An 18,863-nucleotide genomic window follows, 5' to 3' on the forward strand; every position below is an offset into this window, starting at 1 on the left:
TTAAATAGGATATGTGCTGACCCACATCGACAATTATGCCTGGCTTATATGTAGCGCTCTCTTTATGCACAATCAACAGATCTCGTTCACGACGTCCCACAAAATACTCCGTGCCGTTGTGCTGTATATGCGCCCATTGTTGCACGTCATCGCCCAGATTGAAGGTGAAATCCTCCTCGACGGATTTGAGTATCAAAGCTTCACGGTTGCGACGTTTGGAGAACTCCAGCCGACGCAGTTTACGCATATCGAATTCGTGAACAACCTGCGAGTTGGCTTCCACCAATTGGGCATCTCATTTGGCAAAGTTTTCTCGCCGGCGCCGACCAGATCATCGTCGCTGCTATCATGTGCTGAACCAACCACTTTTCCGAGCGCTTCGCGACCAGCCTGTTGTGCATTGAGCTCTTTTGTGAGTTGCTGCACCGGCGTTCGTTTTCCGTTTCCTGAGCGCTGCCTTTGCTGATTTCCTCACGAAGCGCCTTCACCTCGTCGATACGCTGCTGGGTTACTTCGACTTTGGCTTTAATTTTGGGATCTGGCTTCTGCCCTTGCTCCGACGTCCAGGAGGGTTGGACTATGACGCCCTGGAAAATGAGAAAGGCGAAAGTTTCTTGAGAATAAAAAAAAAGCAGTAAAGAAAGATAAGCTTAAACTTAAGGAAAAAAGTAAATGGGCTGAATGAAACATAAATAATGGAAAGGAGAGGAAAGATATAAGAAAAGGGGAGCAGAGGACAGAAAAGAGGGGATAGGACAAAATAGGATACGTAAGGAAAGGAAAAAAAATTAAAGAAATAATAATGAAGTAAAGTAATGGAAATAAAAGAAAAGAAATGCCACGTACTCCTTCTGGAATGACGCGCAATCACAAACGGAAGGTGTTATTTTAGTTTCTGAGCAGGATCGTGTGCTATGGTATCGGGTTAATAATGTGACGCGCAGAGTGGAATTGTACTGGCAATGGGTTGTGGGTAACACCATCACTGGACTCACTTACTTCACAGTAGAGAGCAAAGACTATGTGGTTGTGTCTACAAATCAATCCTCACATACCGGCTTTTACACGCTGAATATTTATCAATTCGACCTAGGCTCACGCGAATTTTGGATTGCACAGCGCATGCAATTAGAGTTTCCTTGCCCCGAGACCACCTTACTCGATACGGGTCGTGATCTGATACTCGCCGTGCCACAGAACCAAACAGCTGCCATCTATACATTCAATCCGCGCGCCGACACCACAGACTACTTGCGTTTCAAACTCAAGCAGCAAATCGCATCCGAAGATATTGAGTCTATCGCCGGCTTCAAAATGGGTGGACGTAGCTATATCGCAATTGGCGGTCAGCAGCCACAAGTCTTACTCTATCAGCAGGGTGAGCTTGTGCCCAAAACAATATTGGCGCATAATTTTGGCGTTGTGCAGCTCTTCTTTCCAGTGCCGGTGCGAACCTACCGTGACGATCTGATACTGCTCGTACAACATCGTGTCGACTTCAGCACGCACAGCCTCACGGTGCTCGAGACCTTGATATGGGATGGCGAGGCGTTTGAGGCCAGCATACCAGTACCATGCAAGCTTGGGCAGCACACAGTCTTTGGCGTGAGCTGTGTGTTGGATATAGAACGCGATGCCGGTCTAAAAGGCGCAACCTACTTTCGACGCGGCGATGAAGTGTCGTTAATTGTGCCGCGCCACAATGCTGAGTCTGGGCTATTTAAGCTGCACACTGAACTNTTGATGGTGAGGTGGGTGAAATCTATGTTAACGACTACCGCTGGACGGATGAAGATACTCTACTTGATCTGGATCAAGTAATAACAGCCATTGAACAGCTGGCGTCGGACTTAAACATTGCCAGGCATAGACGCGACACTGCTTTTGATGAGTTCAATTTCGAACACTTGGAATTTGATAGTCTGGAAGTGGATGAAATGATTGTGCAGCAAGTCAACAGTGAAGATTTTTATGTGAAGGATGGCATGCTAGAGTTCAATGGGCTTTTGAATGTACAAGACATGCAAGTTTTGGAGCGTTTAGGTGCAGTCGAGGAGCGGGAAGCAGATGACGAGAACGAAGATGAGAGCAGCGAAGAGGAAAGTGACACACTAGTGCTCGATGGCGACTTGGAATTTGAGTCCATTAATGGCATAAGCTGGCAGGAAATAAAGGAGAATATGGTGTCCACAGATGTGCCGTTGGACTTGACTCAGCTCGAAGTGGATGGGGTAAGTTTGAGACCAAAACTCGGATCTCTAACGAAATGTTCATTACTTTCAAAAGTATTTAGTAGAAGTTTTTCTAAATTTCCCAGAAATTGAGACACCTCCTCATATAACATCATAATTCGGTTCAATAGATCTGCCTATCTTTTTCGCAGTCTTTTTTAACCTCTTAAGATTCTTGCGGTATTTCTTAAGATTTTCGTGTCATCTATCTATATTTCTTTCTTCCCTATCTTCCGCTATTATACCGACAACTTTTATTTAGGTGCCAGTCAGAAAGACATAGCGACTATTCAATCGTTCACTTATCCTTTCTCTTATACCTTTAATCTTTAACTAGGTGTCTGTAGAATGTGAGTTGTTGTTATTCTAACAGCGCTGTTTCCTCGAACTGGCTGGGGCCAGTTTGTGCAGGTCGATCCAGTATCGGAGAAGCCAGTTCATTAAAATATGGCTTCTATTTGGGTAGATTACCCGATATTCCACGAACTTAAAATGTTCTACTCATATGTATATGTAGGCTTAGCCACCGGAACTAGTTTGTGATCACATTTTGTCCTCTTCAGCCCAGCCTTTGGGCCATTCATTAGTAGGAAGTTACTATTAAATAAAGCCGGTAGAGGGGAACTCATTGGTTACACTGGTCCTAATCGTCCGTCATCCCATTTATGTACAGCCAATTGGTCTGTGAACAGAAACAGAATGCTGCCTTTATTTTGAGGATACTGAAAGTCCTGTGGGACTGATCCGCCTTAACTAGACAAAGACTACAACACTTTAACACGTCAGCATTAAAATTATAAATTGGGCTATCACGATCCTTTTGGGGTTAGGACTCATTACGGGAATTCTTTAAGATTGCGATGTTCTTTGTTTTGCTTCACTAGAGATCTGTTGTCGTTTCTTAGTACTTTGTCAGACCTAACCAGCAAACAAATTTAAAATAAAAAAGTGGCTTATTGAAAATGTATGCAAGTGATTTGGCTCTGAGTTTGATGAACCGGGTTTTTCTCGCATTCTCTGGATAGAACACCGCTTTATTGAGGAGAATTGTAAGTTTTTTTTTTATCCAAAAACTTTTTCACCTGGCACCTTCCGCATGTCTAATTCCAATATTTCCACTTTTCACGCTTTTTTCTAATGTGTGGTCATACTTCAAAGATGATCCAGCGCTATCTGTACTTGGAGGCTGGAGACCCAGAGGAGATGGATAGGTTGTTTTATTTTAGCAAACGTATTCAGCTAATGAGAACTTTATTGCAATGAGAAATAAGGTCTTTGACCATCACTTAAGATGACGACTACATGGGTACAAAGATGCCAGCTCCAAGGTCTTTGCATGGATAGAGCCGTCTGCGCACCAAATTAAATGATCCATCGGGGTGTATTAACACAATTGAAGTCTCGCCTGCTTTCCTGACTCTATACCATTGGTGCCATTTTGTGATAATTGAGCTTTGATCGTTTCCAAGTACTGGGATTGTACTAATTTTCCGTTTGCAGAACTTGTTTGGATACAAGTTTTCCGTTTCTGTGAAGTAGTGTGAATTCAAGGACCTCTTCAACAGCTCTCAAGTTCCAGTTAGATGATGTAACTTAGTGCACCGTAATTTGATCTATGTAGCGTTTATAGCACTAAAGCTTTGGCTCCCTTGGCTACGGCTGGACCGACCTAGGTATTCTACATTTGGCAAAATGCGAACTTCAGTACCATCTACTATAACGGGGTTTATTCCCAATAGGGGTTTCTATTCGTGAACAGGTGTTTGGAAATTTTTTTTTTGGGTTTTCTTACGTCCAACATCAGCTTCTAAGGTTTTGCTATCATCGATGGTCGGGGAATAATGTACCGAGTGCCTTTCATTTCAGGGCATTCACTTTTCCTTTTCTAACTTATTCTGGGAAGTAGTTTTCGATATAAAGCCATTGCGTTTCCCCCTACCACCCTCAATAAGATATCACTTCATCGGGGTTCAACTGACCGCAGCACAAGTACAGATGCTTTTCCTATCTCATTTGCGATCCTATCTCTATCGTAACCTCGCATGAAGTCAGCTGTCAAAAAACTCTTCTTGTCCATCCTGGCCAATTTAGATATTTATTCCACAACTACCTAACTGGAAATAATTAGTTTCGCAAGTGAACTCAACAAAACTAGTCTTAGTCGCATATAAAAAAGAGGAGCTGGTTTTTCTGAATAGAAGGAGAGCAACTACTTTCCAAAATTGATTCCTTTAACCCACTTCCCTCTCTTAAGATTCACAACTTGGCTCCAACTATTAGCTCTGAAAGCGTAATGCGATCTGAGCAATATGGGCCGACCTTTCGAGAGAATGGCTTCGTTATATGACCAGCGAATTCTTATTTTAGTGACCAGAAGAAAAAATGTATTTTCGGAAATTCAATAAATCTCTACGTCGACTTTGAAATGAGATGGCCAGCCTTCATCGAAGAGTTTTCCCAAAAATGTGCGGGAAGTTTGTCAAAAGACAATGACTTCGCTTACGATATGTTGAACAGGCTGCGTCTCTGACTCGCCACCCCTTCTGCTGGTACAGAAATTGTGCTTTTAGCCGATTCTGGAGCCGGTTTGTCTCCAAACCAAATGTGACAAGGTCTGACTGAAACTCTTTTCAAAATATATCATCTTCTCCTACTTTAGAAGGAATCAAACTACTCCGAGAAATATAGTAAAATATTTAACTTCAATTTGGTACCGATAGCCCAAAACGATTTGAATGCTTCTACTCGCTTACAAAGTTTTTGTCTCAGACCTTTTCCTGGGGCACTTGTACTATTCCGGAACCTTCGACAATATATTTCCGACCTTCCAAAGTTCTACTCCAGCACTCGTTTTTGGGCTTTTAATATTTATTTCTAATGGAACCACATACATATGTACTTTCAGGAAGTTGTAATCGAGAACCAAATCTCGTTGAATGCATTGAACTCACTCGACTTTCCTGATGATTTCCTCTGGTCTGATGGTCCTACAGTTAGCGTTGTGCGCGGCGAAAAAACTTTCACCGACACGCTGAGTGTAAAGGCGCTCGACACTGAAGGTTTGCTGAACGCCGTGAACGCATCGGACGCCATTACGTTGAGCGGCGCACAAGAATGGCTTGGACAGCCAACTTTCGCCAACCTCAAAGTTACGGAGATCTTTCAGGTATGGTATCACTACCTCTTTTTATCAACTCACAGTTTTAATGTTAAATTTTCGCTTTCTTTAATAGCTCAATGGCACCACACGCGGACGTGACATCGGCAATCTACCAAACAACCCTACGTTGAAGGACTCAAATCAGATTGAGGCTATTTGCAACTTTAAGCAGCTGCAGGTGCATGGTCCCATACACATAAAGGGGCTGTATGACGGGCAACCGCTTGAACCTCTCTTGCGTGATATCGTGCAACGACCCGCACATCCTGAGGCCACTATCACCGTGCGTGCTAAAAAGCGCTTTAGCGACGTGCAAATGCCGTTGGACTTTCAAGTGTTGGATGGCAAGTTGAATAACATACCAGTGGAGAATTTCGTGCCGGCGCATACAAAGCAGACGTTGGATATGACCGCCTTGCAGGCGTATGTTTATTTTTCCAATCTCACGCTTAGTGGTCGCTACGATGGCGTGGATCTGGAGGAGCTTATGCAGAATGCGATCAGAATAGATCAGCCACAGGTAGCTTTGGACACACATCTAAGTTTCGCAAACGCTTTACAGAGCGACGAAGTGGATGTAACGACTAGTCTAAATGGCGCGCCTATAGCGGAGAACTATCAAACCATCGATGAGGATATGAATATACCCGTTGCGTATTTTGAGCTGCTACAAGCTAAGGAGGCTGATATACTGGGAAATATTGAAGGCGACAACGCGAAATGGAATATGCACTCGCAGGCGCAGTCTGATGAGGGTAGCGGAAACATGCCAACCGGCAACATTTACATAGAAGAGCTCAAGCTCGCTTACGGCCTAGACGTAGATGAAATTCATGGCATTAACGCTTCGCTGGTTTGGAGTTTTCTCGATGAGATCGATGACTTGCCCGAAATGGTTTTGGATGGTAAAATCGTAGTGGATCACGTCATAGTTACCGGCGATGTTCACGTACACAAGCTCAATCAGCAACGCTTCGATGAGGATTTGCAACTCACCATTGTGTGGTTGAATCGCCCCAATTACCTAAGCACACGCCTCACATTCAGCGATGCACTCATGGTACATGGAAAACTCCAAATAAACGGTGCATATAATGGCATGAACCTGCAAGCGATTCTTGATGATATGATTTTCCGCGAACCCACCAACGGCACAGTGCAAGTGTTTGCACCAAAGAGCTTCACGCAGCGTGTTCAAGTCGTGCGCGACACCCACTTGGAGGCACTCAACGGCATACCCTTCTCAGACATCGCCACCAAGAAAACCATTTCTAACTTCCGCGGCACTCTGCAGCTGCACGGCAATCTAATCGTAAATGAGCTTGAACTCGCTGGCGCGCTTAACGGACAACCAATGTCTGCATTTAGCAGAGCGATACGCTTTGATCATGACATGCGAAATTTCATAATGCAAGGCGTTGTGAACTTCAGCACGCAACAGTTACACTTGCAAGACCTAACTGTGCGCGGCCAACTTAATGAGATGCCGAATTTGGCACACTTCTTCGACGAACTGGTCTACAAGGATAAAGTTTGTATGCTGAAAGGTTCGAATACTTTCACTGGTCGCGTGAGTATAGAGAAAGGCGCCTATATACGCAACTTGAATGGCTATAACCTTTTGACGCTATTTGATAACATCGTCTATGTGAACGAACCGCGACCGGTGCTGATAAGGGCACCTCTGACATTCAAGGGTTCAGTGCGCGCGCAAAATTGGTTCGTACAGGATACACTTGAGGCAACTCATTTAAATGGGTTTGCATTGAAGGAGTGGTTCACGGACACTTTGCGGCTGGATAAACCGCAGGAAATAGAACGTGAGTAGGAAATGAGTATCATAAGATAGTAGACTTAAATGTTAAGGTCTCTTTTTCAACAAAGTATCTGATATTTTACCATCGCTTCAAGTATTGTTTTAAAATAAGCCAAAGATAAGAACTTGCTCGCTTAGTGAAGAATGCTAATTTGGGCAAAGCAAAAATAAAGAGGTATTTAAATAACCTTCTCATTTGTGCTCGTGGATACATTTTCGTGAGTTTGTTCCGTTTCGATCATAATATTTTACCGCACGGCTCCAGCAGCTGTGGAACTGTTTAACCAGAGTATCGCTTACTTATTTCAGGTAGAAAGATTTAATAGTTCTAGAGCAAAAACAAAGTAGCTCAATTTTAATCTCGCGACATTTGAGGAGAAAAGGCAAGAAGGCTCCATCAAGGAGTACTTGGAAGCCATATTTTAAAGCAATAGAAGAACTACAAGAAACTACGCGAGTATTTTGGTTAAAGTTTGATAGGATAGACACAGATTTCATCTTCCTCCCCGACCCTAACTACCTTCCACTAATTCGCCGAAATGGGGGAGTTCTGAGAATGAGCAAGAATGAAAAGTACTAGCTTTTTTCAAATCAGTATATCTCCCCGAGGTTAGAGAATGTCGGGCAATTGCTCATAAGGTGTAAGCAGTGGCTTCATTATTCAGACAAGAGGGAAAGACGCAGGCAACGGATAGAGAAAATCGGTTAAAATGCCAGTAAATAAATTACAGTCTCTCTGGTTTAGAGAGCAGATAATTGCTGTAGATTTCGTTAGAAGAAGATTAGATTAGAGGTTTCGCATCTGGGAGTGCCTTAGGACACAATACGAATGAAGTTGAAGGGAAACTTTAATGCAGCTTGGCCATCACTGCACTATCTCTCCTGACAAAGCCTCAAAGGGTGAAAATGTGCTTTTTTTCCTTACAAGGGTGTGGCGAACACAAAATTTTCTCACCGGATTGCCTTTATTTTAGAAACGAATACAAAAAGAAAAAGGGACAATCGAAAGGCGACATTTTTTTGTAGAAACGAAATCACCGTAAGAAATAATTACCTCACTTATCTACATACATACATAGCTCTTGAGTTTGGTTTAAAAACTTTCAAAAAAGGTTTTCAGTTTTTCTGCATATTGTGGCAAATTGTTTTTAGTTCTAAAAATACGTTAGCTAAGCTTTGAAAATAAAATAAAAAAAACCTTCTTTTCAAAAAAAATTAATTTTATTCCTAAACATTTGTGGCTCATTATTTATTTGAAGAGTCAGCACAACAGCTTTATCTTCGGTATTCATATTGCCTTCAGATGGGAGTAACTCAAAACACACGGTTCTCCAGGAAGCTTCACCTTCCTTAAACAATTTGTTCTACTTGCTGAAGAGTTAATGCGGACTATATTCTATATGTTGGACCGTTCGCTAACGTTTTCTGCCTATGTTACGAATCATTTTTTACTCTAAACAATCCGACCTGGGCTAAAATTTGAAAATGAAAGTACTTTTGTAGCGCATAATTTAATTGAAGAACCGGCACGACAGCTCTAGACTTCGGTATTCATATTGCGTTCAATTAAGAGTAATCCAAAAACTCTCTTCCCAAGAAGGTTTTTTTATTGTAGAAGTTAAAATACAGACCATATTCTATTTGTTGGACTGCTTTCGTGCCCCTATAATCTGCTTGAAGTCCACGGACTTCACAAAAAGTATTAAAGGGCTTCAGGGCTCTTAAACTCTCCAGGAACGAGAAATTCGCCCAGTCGTTAATATGGATTCTAGAGTAAGCAAGTGCGGCCAAAGTATTTGGCTAAGGCCAGCTCTCATCCTCTGGCAACTCGCATTTGCGGTACTTCTCCAACAAGAGGAGTTGCAGAAGAGTACTACGCTCATTTCAAACTCTAGCATACCGATGCTCAGCTAGTAAATATTTCTAGCCTTTAAATGGGCTTGAAGGCCTCTTCGCGAATAGCAGTATTTTTGGTTACAAACTGGATTAGGTCTTTTGCGATCCTCTGTTCATTTTTCGTGCTCGAGAATAATGTCAAAATGCCTTAAAGCACCGCAGGATAAATTTGACTAGAGCAGGCAGAGCTGGCTGGCTTAAATTAAACTCACTGAATGAAATGCAAACTTCTTTTTACGAAACCTAAACCAAGGCAAATTCATTCCCATCTATGGTAGATTTTTCCTATTCTTTTAGGAGTTCCAGCTGGGATCAGAAATTATTGTTAGAGTCTGAGCTTAAACTTGCGCTAAATTTTGCTGGGTAGAACTTTCAGCTAATTTTATTCTAGGAGTTCACAAATATTTATGCAGCACTTTGCCTTAAGATGACTATTTTTAGTCTGCAAAAAATTGCTTCAAGGTTATTCAAGTTCTAGATCCTTAGAATGAGTATGATTCTTCATAGACCCGTTTCCATTTATTATGAATCGTATTAGATGCAGCCATTCACAATTAGTTCTGAACTAGTAAGAGCTTATGCGACTCTACCAACTCTTTTCCTTTCTTTTCTCCCTTTGCAGAGTATCTCATATTTGCGCCATGCAGCTTAAATGGCAACAGTTTCTACGCAAGCTATTTGAATGACATTGATCTCTCGCAAGTCGTTACTTTGCATACGGCACAAAATCTCACCGGCAACATTACATTCTCCGAATTACATTTGGATGGGCAAATTCATGTGCAAGGTGCGGTGAATGGTGTCGATTTGGAAAAGGAGTATGCGAATACTTTAATGGTGAGTAAACTATAGAATATTGGTTTAAAACTTAAATTCAGATAAATAAGTGCAGTAAAATGCCGAGACACTAGTCTTGGGTTTTGTAGTAAACTCGGAAATTTATCTCGAGGTTTAAACTAGCACATATCTAAATTTCTGGTTTAAATTGCTAGACGCTAGTTGTATCCAAAGGCATCTTACGTAGGTAGAGTTACGCGTTTTCCTCTATGATAACAGAACATCGGTCTTTGTATCTTGAATCTTGGAAATCTAAAATAGCAAAGTCAGCGTTTATCTCGTCAGTTACTCAACGTGTCGACAAAGGTGGAGACGGGTTGTCTTCCTTGGGTGGTATATCTAATTTTATACCACAAGCACGCTCGTCCCAAAAGGATGGCCGCTATTATGATCGCCTATTTCGTTTCATCCTTTACACCCACATTGAAACGATAAAGTATTTTCACATATCCCCTACATACATTCCGGAGGGTTATGGTAAATCGACACATTGGAATTCATGCACAGAAAGAGAGCTTAAACTCAGACTCAATTTTTGCACTGATCATTTGGCCCTGTAACCGCCTAAGCGGTGTTGGCCGAGTTCAACAAAGCACGCCAGTCGTTTCTCTTCTGGGTCAACTGACGCCAATTGGAAATGCCAAGCGAATCCAAGTCCTTCTCCCCTTGGTCTTTCCAACGCAGTGGAGGCCTCCCTCTTCCCCTTCTACTACCAGCGGGTTCCGAGTTGAATACTTTCAGAGCTGGAGCGTCGGAGTCCATTCCAGCGGCATGGCCAAGCTAGCGGAGCCGCTGTATTTTAATTCGCTGCATTACGTTGCATCGTTTCATCGCCTACGGTACTCGCCATCGCCAACGCGTAAAGGTCCGTAAATCTTCCGCAAAATCTTTCTCTCGAATGCTGTCAATGTCAATGCTTCGGCAGCATATAGTGCCAACACGGGCATGATAAGTGACTTATAGAGTGTGGTTTTCGTATGTGTAGAGAGGACTTTACTTCTAAATTGACTACTCAGGCCAAAGTAGCAAGAGAGGTTCTGCGTTGGATTTCCATGCTGACATTATTACCGATGTCAATGCTGGTTCCCAAGTAAACGAAATTCTCTACTTTCTCGAAATTATAACTGTGAACAGTGACGTCGGTACTAAGACGCGAATGCGCTGACTGTTGGTTTGATAACAGGAGATACTTCGTCTTGTCCTCGTTGACCGCCAGACCCATTCGCTTTGGTTCCTTATCCAACGGGGATGCCAAAGCGGCGTATATGCAGCTCCCTCTAGTGCTATCCAAAGCGGCTTTGAAGTCGACAAATAGGTGGTGAGTTTCTATACTTTTCCCGCGTGTATTTTCCAAGATTTGGCGTATTTTGAATACCCGGCTCTTCCGGATTTTCCAGGTCTAAAGTCACGCTGATAAGGACCAATCAGTTCTTTGGCGGTGGGCTTCAGTCTGTCACACAATACGCTCGATAAGACCTTGAACCTATGCTTCGAAGGCTGCTCCCGCGGTAGTTGGCGCGAATGGCGGGGTCGCCTTTCATGTGGATTGGGCAGAACACACTTAAATTCCAGTCGCCGGGCATGCGTTCATCTGACCACATTTTGCATAAGAGTTGATGCATGCACCTTATCATCTCCTCGCCGCCGCACTTGAATAGCTCAGCTGGCAGACTGTCAGCTCCAGCAGCTTTGTTGTTTTTCAAGCGCGCTATAGCTATTTGATAGAGTGAGCTTAAGCCCAAGATATCGAGTCGGTGTTTAAACTTACTCACTCAAAAGTTCTTTTGATTTCCGTAAATTAATCTCGGACCCCTCAGGAGTACTGGAAATTCACTTTACGCCCGCCTATTCTTTGGAGAAAAAGTGTGATAGACAGCAGCAGTCGCCAAATCCGATTCAGAGAGCTAGAGACTTCGGACAGGTTCTGTGTCGTAAAGTTTTCCGCATGAGTGGTAGGTATTTGCGCATTTGGAACTAAAGCGATGGAGGGGGCTGTCAGGCCATTTTTATCGGGGCGACTTGATGAGCTAGAGCCCACCTTGTCTCTTGCAGTTTTATGGAGCGATAGTGGCAACCAAGCATGATTTTTTCGTGTGATTCAACACAGGCGATCTCCACAGCGCACTCTTTCACTGCCAATTTCTGCTTTATGTTGTACAGGCGCTGTCCCCAAGGCATAAGATAATAGCCACTACCGACAGGCCAATTGCCTTGTGAGTCGCTAATCAAGTTTCTTCGTTACATCCCAAGAACTGCGGGCTATTGCCTTAAGGCCATTGGTTATCGCACCAAGCGAAATTCGCAGAAAAGTTGTGTGTATAGTTTTATGGTGCTGAAAATTATACTTCTTGAGAGCTTTAGAAAGTCCTTAGACATTGTAGTGTTTATTGGAGCACTTCTGAGTTTTAAGTGGACACAATATCTTTCTGTGTTGATCGGACTGTCCTATCGGACTAACCACAGTTCCTGGAGTGGATTTTCCTAATCTGAATCCCAGGCTACTCAGATTGCCCTCTCGGTTTTTATTCTGTTTTCCAAGATTATTTTCTTAATTGATGTAGTATTCTATCCTAGTAGGACTCTTCTCCTTTTGCTGATCCTCTTGACAACGTTTAATTATTTCCGACTCGATTACCTTCGGCAGTTATTGAAGCCGCTTTGAGCCGGGAACTTCTATGCAACAAAATAGCAGAGCTATTTGCTAGGGATTCAAAGAAGATGAGTGGGTTTCAAATGAATACGATTGGATGAGTCTAAGCCGACGATACGATATTAGTGACCGATCTTCAGCCGGTAAAGGCAAGTCGATGCAGTTGGAAGGCTGTTCTCTACTGTCTGAGAATATCAAATAGCAATGTTAGCCATGAAACATTGCAGTATTTTTTACTTCTCCCCATTATCCTGTCGTTTACTCACCTCTTATTTTTCCATACTTACTTTCAGACTCATGGAAATCAACATGTCATTACTCCGCTAACACTGCATTCCGCATTGGTGCGTGGAAATCTAAGAACCAACGCCCCTGTAAACAATGATAAAGATTTGCGTGAAGTTGCAATGCTTAACGGCGACCAGCATTTTGAGTCGCCGCTCTATTTTGAGGATGTGAATGCAACGGAAGTAAAAACCAAATACCGCATGTCAGGCATAAACATGGACGAATGGTTCAGGACCGCGCTGCGCACGGCCGGCAAATCGCAGCAGTTCATTACCGGCAATTGGAGTGCGCGCACATTAAATGTCAACTCTGGGCCCACATTACCAAGCTACTTGGCCAGCGGGCGGCCGCGACCAATGCCCTTTGGTGCGCTGATACGTAGCGTGCGCGAAGGTAAGGAATACGAGGATTTGTGTGAGCAGTTGAGGAGGCTGGTGAAGAAGCAGCAGCGACGCGGTTACCAGTTGAAATACTTGGAGCGGGCCTTTGAGTTGGACTTGAAAAGGGAGGTTGAAGCAGATGCTGATCGCATTGAGAAAATACAGGCAGTATTCGCTATGGAAAACGAAGGTGTCAATTACCTCCTAATTAATATGGTTAATCAAGCACGTGTGTTAAAGTGGAACCCACTTAGTGGGATGTACGACGAGGTAGTCATCTTTCAGTCTGGCACCATCAATCAAGTAATCGCGATGGAAGCAGCGGGGATGTCAGTGTCAAACACTATACACTTTGTAACTAACAAGGCGGGCGTAGAAGGTTCACTTAAGTACTGGCGTCTGGAGCGCAATAACCTTACATTGCTGAAGTCATTTGAGAAACCGGCCACTGAGCTGATGTTATCGGCACACATGCCCGACAAATTATACGCTTTAAACACAGATACCGTCTACGGCTATGATTTGAGTAAACTCAGCCACACCAATACCTGGTTTCTGCCTGACTGGCTGGACAACACGAGCTATCGCTTTGTACCCCACCACTCGCAGGCGCTTATGGTTACCAACGGCGAGGTAATACTGCTCTTCAACGATGACGAGTTTAGCGCGCGTGACAAGCGGACCTCAGCGCCGAATTACAGTCTACCCCTTTCCTACCAACGTGTAATTCGCCCACAAGCTTACAACCTTACCGAAGTTGTGCTAAAGCCGAATGCTTCGCTAACGCATCAATTCCAACTCGCTGACTTCCGCGTTGTTATCGGACACATTCTTGACGACTTGAATTACCGCCTGCGACTTGAGGTGAATATTACACAACTCAGCATACCGGAGACGGATTTGCACGACGAGCACTTGATGCAGGACTTTATAGCAATAATGGAGGAGCTTAGGCGCCAAAAAATCTACCCAAACACGACCTTCGAAAGCATTGAATGGGACATGCTGCAGCTGCCCGAAAATCCGGCGCAGGTATTGGCAGCGCGCACTGTGCAGATCTTGTGGCCTAGCATTGTGGACATGGAGGAAATACAGGGTTACCTACAGGGTGCTGATGCAGCAGATGTGGCCAGCATTATGACCATCATGGATCATTTGGGCACAACAGTGCGTGATGTGCTCATACTGGCCAATAGCATAGAGGATGGCACACAGCTCTTTGAAGGCGACGATGCGGCTGCGCATGCGTGGGAGTTGAGCGCTGTCATTGAGTGCATACGCAGTTTGCAGCACTATCTGGAAAACACGGTGCGCGTGCTAAAGGCCGAAGCGCTCAAAGACAAGCAAGCGCCAACAACTCGTGAGGAGGACTTAGAAATGTCGGCAAGCGTGCTCGATGCGACAGATAAAGTACCAACCGTAGAAACACCCATTGAGTTCACACGCGAAAACAACACTTGGCTAAAGTTTGCCAACAGAAATTTACCTGCTCCTGGCGCCGGTGAAATTCTGCCCATCTTAGTGCGTGCGCATTCAAGCGAACCGCTTGAACTGCTGGCAGTCACCGTAGAGGTACCGCAATTGGTGGGCATGCAACAAGCTGAAGTCGTTTTGTATTTGGATGTCCTCTCCGGCACGCGCTTTCAAAGTATAAGCGCGCGTAAGCCGCATTCGTTAATCACCCTGCAAATAGCCACTGAAACGTTGCTTGCCTTTGTCGAGGATTGTTGCACCATACGCGTGTTTGTCTATCGCGGCGTGCAGGGCTTCGTGGAGTTTGTGAGCTTCAAGAGCGAAGCGGATGTTTTGAAAATATTCGCCGTTATGCTACACGACAGTGATGGTTTGGAGCAGCGGCCGCACTTGGGTGTCGCTCATGCTGTAGGTCTAGTCTTCTACCGCTTTGTTGGCGCGGGCTCAACGCTGCGCATGCCCGCAAACCTACTGTGCAATTAGGCCGAATTATTTAATAAATTAAATGCATGTAAAGATTCATAACAAAGCTAAGCTTGTAAATAAAAGTTGTATGATAAATTTATTTGTTAAAAGTCTGCTATTTTATTTACTTATCGTTCACTTAAATATTAAGACTCATAAAAATTTGACTCATCTTAAATGCTAATAACGCTTAAAACTTTTTCTTAGTAGTGTATGGTGTAAGTATTAAAGCTCGAAGCAATATTTCAATTGGTTGTCTTACGATAGCTGAAAAAATAAATAATGAAAGTGACCAAAATATCCAGTAGTCCCTTATTGATATAGCTAGCAGAGTTTGCGTATATTAAGTTTAGAGGTGAAATAAATAGAAGTAGAAAGAAGTTAAATTATATTAGAGTAATAAAACATACCGCCAGAGTTTTAAAATACCTCAAAAGAGCTCAATCATTGACTTATCGATCTGTCGATTAGCAGGCATGCTTTTATTTTTGAAAGCTTGAAGGTGAGAATATAACTTAGCACGCTTTATAAAACCTCAACTTGGCTTGAGATAATCCAGCCTCTCTTGGAACTCAGAAAAAGTTCCAATAGGTGGCAAACCGCTTGCTCCTAATGTTCCAACGAAGTAGACGAGATATTAATCAGACTAAAAAACTGGTCGTACATTATAAAGTTAGAGGATGGGATAAAGTGGCGAACTCCAAATCAAGTTCCATAGCAACAATTAGATTTCTCAAAAGAACTCAAAGCTAATCAGAAATCGTTATGAATGAGGAATAGATTGAGTTGAAGTGTGAGGAAGAGATGATCGGCACGACCTTAAAATCGTAGACTGCTGCGAGAGCTAAGTTTATCTTAAAGGCCTCAGAATAAAAAAAAAATAAATAAATAAACAAATAAATCATTTGATATAAAGTTTTGTTAAGTTGGTTGTTACAAGCGCGGCAAAATTTCGTTCGATCGTTCTATCCTCGATAGTTTATTAGAAAAAAATCATTCGTGCGTCCTTCATATGGGTCACTAAATGGTATTGAATATCCCAAAGCTAATCACAAATCGGTCAGGGCCAGCCAGTGTACGGTTTAGATAATCGCCCAAAGCGTGGAACCCGTTTCAATTTGTATTGAGCTCTAAGGTAATAAATGTAAAAGTATTCTCTGGTTGCCAAGAATGTGCCTTTCCAGGCAGTTTATGTCAGTTCCATAGAGATACACGAAGCCAATATGCTTAAACTTCAGACCTGCGGAGCGTTGGCAGCGAATGAAAAAGTGTTCAGATGATTCCAATGCATAATTCCCCAAATAGCTGCAAGTAAAGATCAGCTATGTAATTTAGTCTCTCGGCGTGCTTTCCAATCGAATACTTTACGAGCTGCCGAGAATTCCCCTCGATATTTCACATTCAGCGCAGTAGGAAAAGACTTTGGAACATTTTTCGGAATTTCGCTCAACTCTCGCCCAAACTGTACTTCAGTTAACCCACAATGGGTTTTAGACTGAAAACCATTTGATATGCCATTTAGTCTTAAGCAATTTCGAATGCAAGGTATTTTAGCACTTGACGAACTCCGAGCCTTTCAGAGAAGAATTTTAGAGGCAAAGTGGCATTGGAATAGTCACGACGTGCATTGGCTAACTAATTGGCGCCATGGATAACTGAGAGTAGGCTTTCGGCCGGTATTTTTTCCGCTCTATGCTCCAGATAGAAACGTTGACCCGATTAGTTTCATGCCTAACACACGTAGCTTTTCTCTAGCCAGTTCTGCTTCCTATAGACTACACAAAATATTAAGGGCTTGATTATAGTGGCCTAGAGCCAAGAAATTACTTTTCGTAGGAGGCATCATTCCATACACAAAACTTCCCCATAGAGGTATGAGAACTGAGATCCAATTATAACTTGGCTCACAAGAACAAATCCCTGAATCGAAGGGAAAATGGCATTGGGACCGCACATTTCCTAGAGAAATTAACAAGAATGTACGAAGAAACTAAGTTCTATGGGGCCATGGAATAATTCTGACCCAATTTGGATAGGAAGGCCTACTGGTGTTCACGTGAACGAGCTGGCTCACAAACTAAAAAACTATGGATCTGTGGATAATCTGGTGACGATGGTGCCCCGTTTGCTTACAGTAAGGAATAGAGCCGACATATTGCTACCGGAGACATCACCGGAAATTAAGAGTGAATTTTTTATTTTGTAGACTAAGCCTAGGAATATCGAAATATTCGTTTAGTGGCCTATATGTATTGGAACCGGCCAGTGACCATTTGGCCCACTTCAAGCTCTATAATTATCCTCGGCGAAAGTATAGGTTTGGTTAGCAACGATATACCTTAACGAAGTGATACAAACTCGGAGAGCTACCTTACGACCTCTCTGGTCTGGTCGATATGGTAAAGACGAATCAGATTGGGTTTAGGTTAGATGGCAGCCTGGAAAATGGCAAACTTAGATATTTTCTCCACTGAATTTTGCTAAGAGCAGAGTTACTAATCTGTCAGTCTAAGAGGCTCCCTCAAGCGGCGTCATTCCACCACCCCAACCAGACGGATCTTGTCACTTTGCAGTGCCGAAACTTTATCCCAGGGCACAGCAACCGGCAGGTCCTCCCTTATAAATTATACTCCTTGCAGAAAAAATTAATAAAGCAACAGCCACTCAAAAAAAAATATAATTTTCGGTCCCGTCCTTCAAGAGTCAGAAGCTTATCATCTATTGCACTCGACTCCGTCCAAATAGTAGATTTTTTTTTTTTTTTTTGTGAAATCTCTTACAAGCAAAACTAATTATAATAAATATTTACAAAAATAATCCAATCTGCATTTGCACTTACACGCTACAGCCCCTTTAACCCACTTTATGGTATTTTTACTGGTAAAAATAGTCGCGGATCGCCTATTTTCGGACTCAAGCGTACTATCACCTGGTCATCGCCATCACCCACTTCGAGGAAGGAATTCCAATCGGCTAAGAAGTAGAAACCATTCTTGCGTTTGGGTGGCTTCGGTTCTTCCTTATTCGTATCGACGCCACCAAAAGAGTCTTCCAGATCAGCCAGCGAGCCATTGCGCGGTTCTTCCGTAGTTGTCGTGCTGCTGCTGCTGCTCACTTCTGTCGCACTGTTGCTGTTCGTTGCAGCGCTTGCCGCAGCTTCCACGTCTACTGGTTCTAGAGCAAGATCAGAATCGCCGTCGGCCGCGCTCTTCTCTGTGCTGGTGTCTGTTGTTGCGCTTCCTGTTGTGCTCTCACCGGTGGCCGCACTCACTGCCATCACTATAAGCGGCGTAACACTTTGGCGCCGACTTTTACTAGTGTCATCTGCGGCTGTTTGCTGCTTCTTCAGCGTTTCCAAATACTTCGCATCCGCTTTACGCAGCAAATCTGAAGATACGCTGAGGTTCAAGCGTTGGAGCTCCTGCAGGTTGCCGATTAAGCGCTGCAGCTCATGCAAATCTTTTGTGATGTCAACGGGTGCATCCTTAACTGTTGGTAGCTGACTGGTATCTCTTTTCAAAGTAGTTACTGGCACATCGCTTTGTGGCGTGCCTGCCGGTAAATCTGGTGACGCTAGCTGATAGTTCATTTCGCTAAACTCGCCCATCAAATCGTCCTTGCTCCCAGGATCCATGTCGGCATACACATCCTTATCGCTACGCCTTTG

General features: G+C 43.4%; 2 protein-coding genes across 2 annotated transcripts in view; one reads left to right on the forward strand and one right to left on the reverse strand.

Annotated features, from left to right (window-relative positions):
- Positions 1 to 594: 594 nt before the first annotated feature.
- On the forward strand, positions 595 to 15,214 carry fs(1)N (female sterile (1) Nasrat). The gene is given in 7 exon segments (XM_017631538.1): positions 595 to 609; positions 829 to 1,742; positions 1,745 to 2,231; positions 5,137 to 5,397; positions 5,465 to 7,211; positions 9,726 to 9,940; positions 12,884 to 15,214. Coding segments are annotated over 7 exon segments (5,970 nt in total).
- A 2,250-nt stretch (positions 15,215 to 17,464) lies between these two features.
- Positions 17,465 to 18,863, reverse strand: part of LOC108375414 (serine-rich adhesin for platelets) — a 2,237-nt gene continuing 838 nt past the window's right edge. Inside the window, exon 3 of the mRNA XM_017631539.1 lies at positions 17,465 to 18,858. Within this exon, the coding sequence (XP_017487028.1) occupies positions 18,060 to 18,858 (799 nt within the window). The 3' untranslated portion in view covers positions 17,465 to 18,059. The remainder of the gene's footprint in view (positions 18,859 to 18,863) is intronic.

This window comes from Rhagoletis zephyria, unplaced genomic scaffold (assembly GCF_001687245.7).
Source record: "Rhagoletis zephyria isolate East Lansing unplaced genomic scaffold, Rhagoletis_zephyria_1.1 Rzeph_scaffold_08895, whole genome shotgun sequence".
Classification (NCBI taxonomy): Eukaryota; Metazoa; Arthropoda; class Insecta; order Diptera; family Tephritidae; genus Rhagoletis; species Rhagoletis zephyria.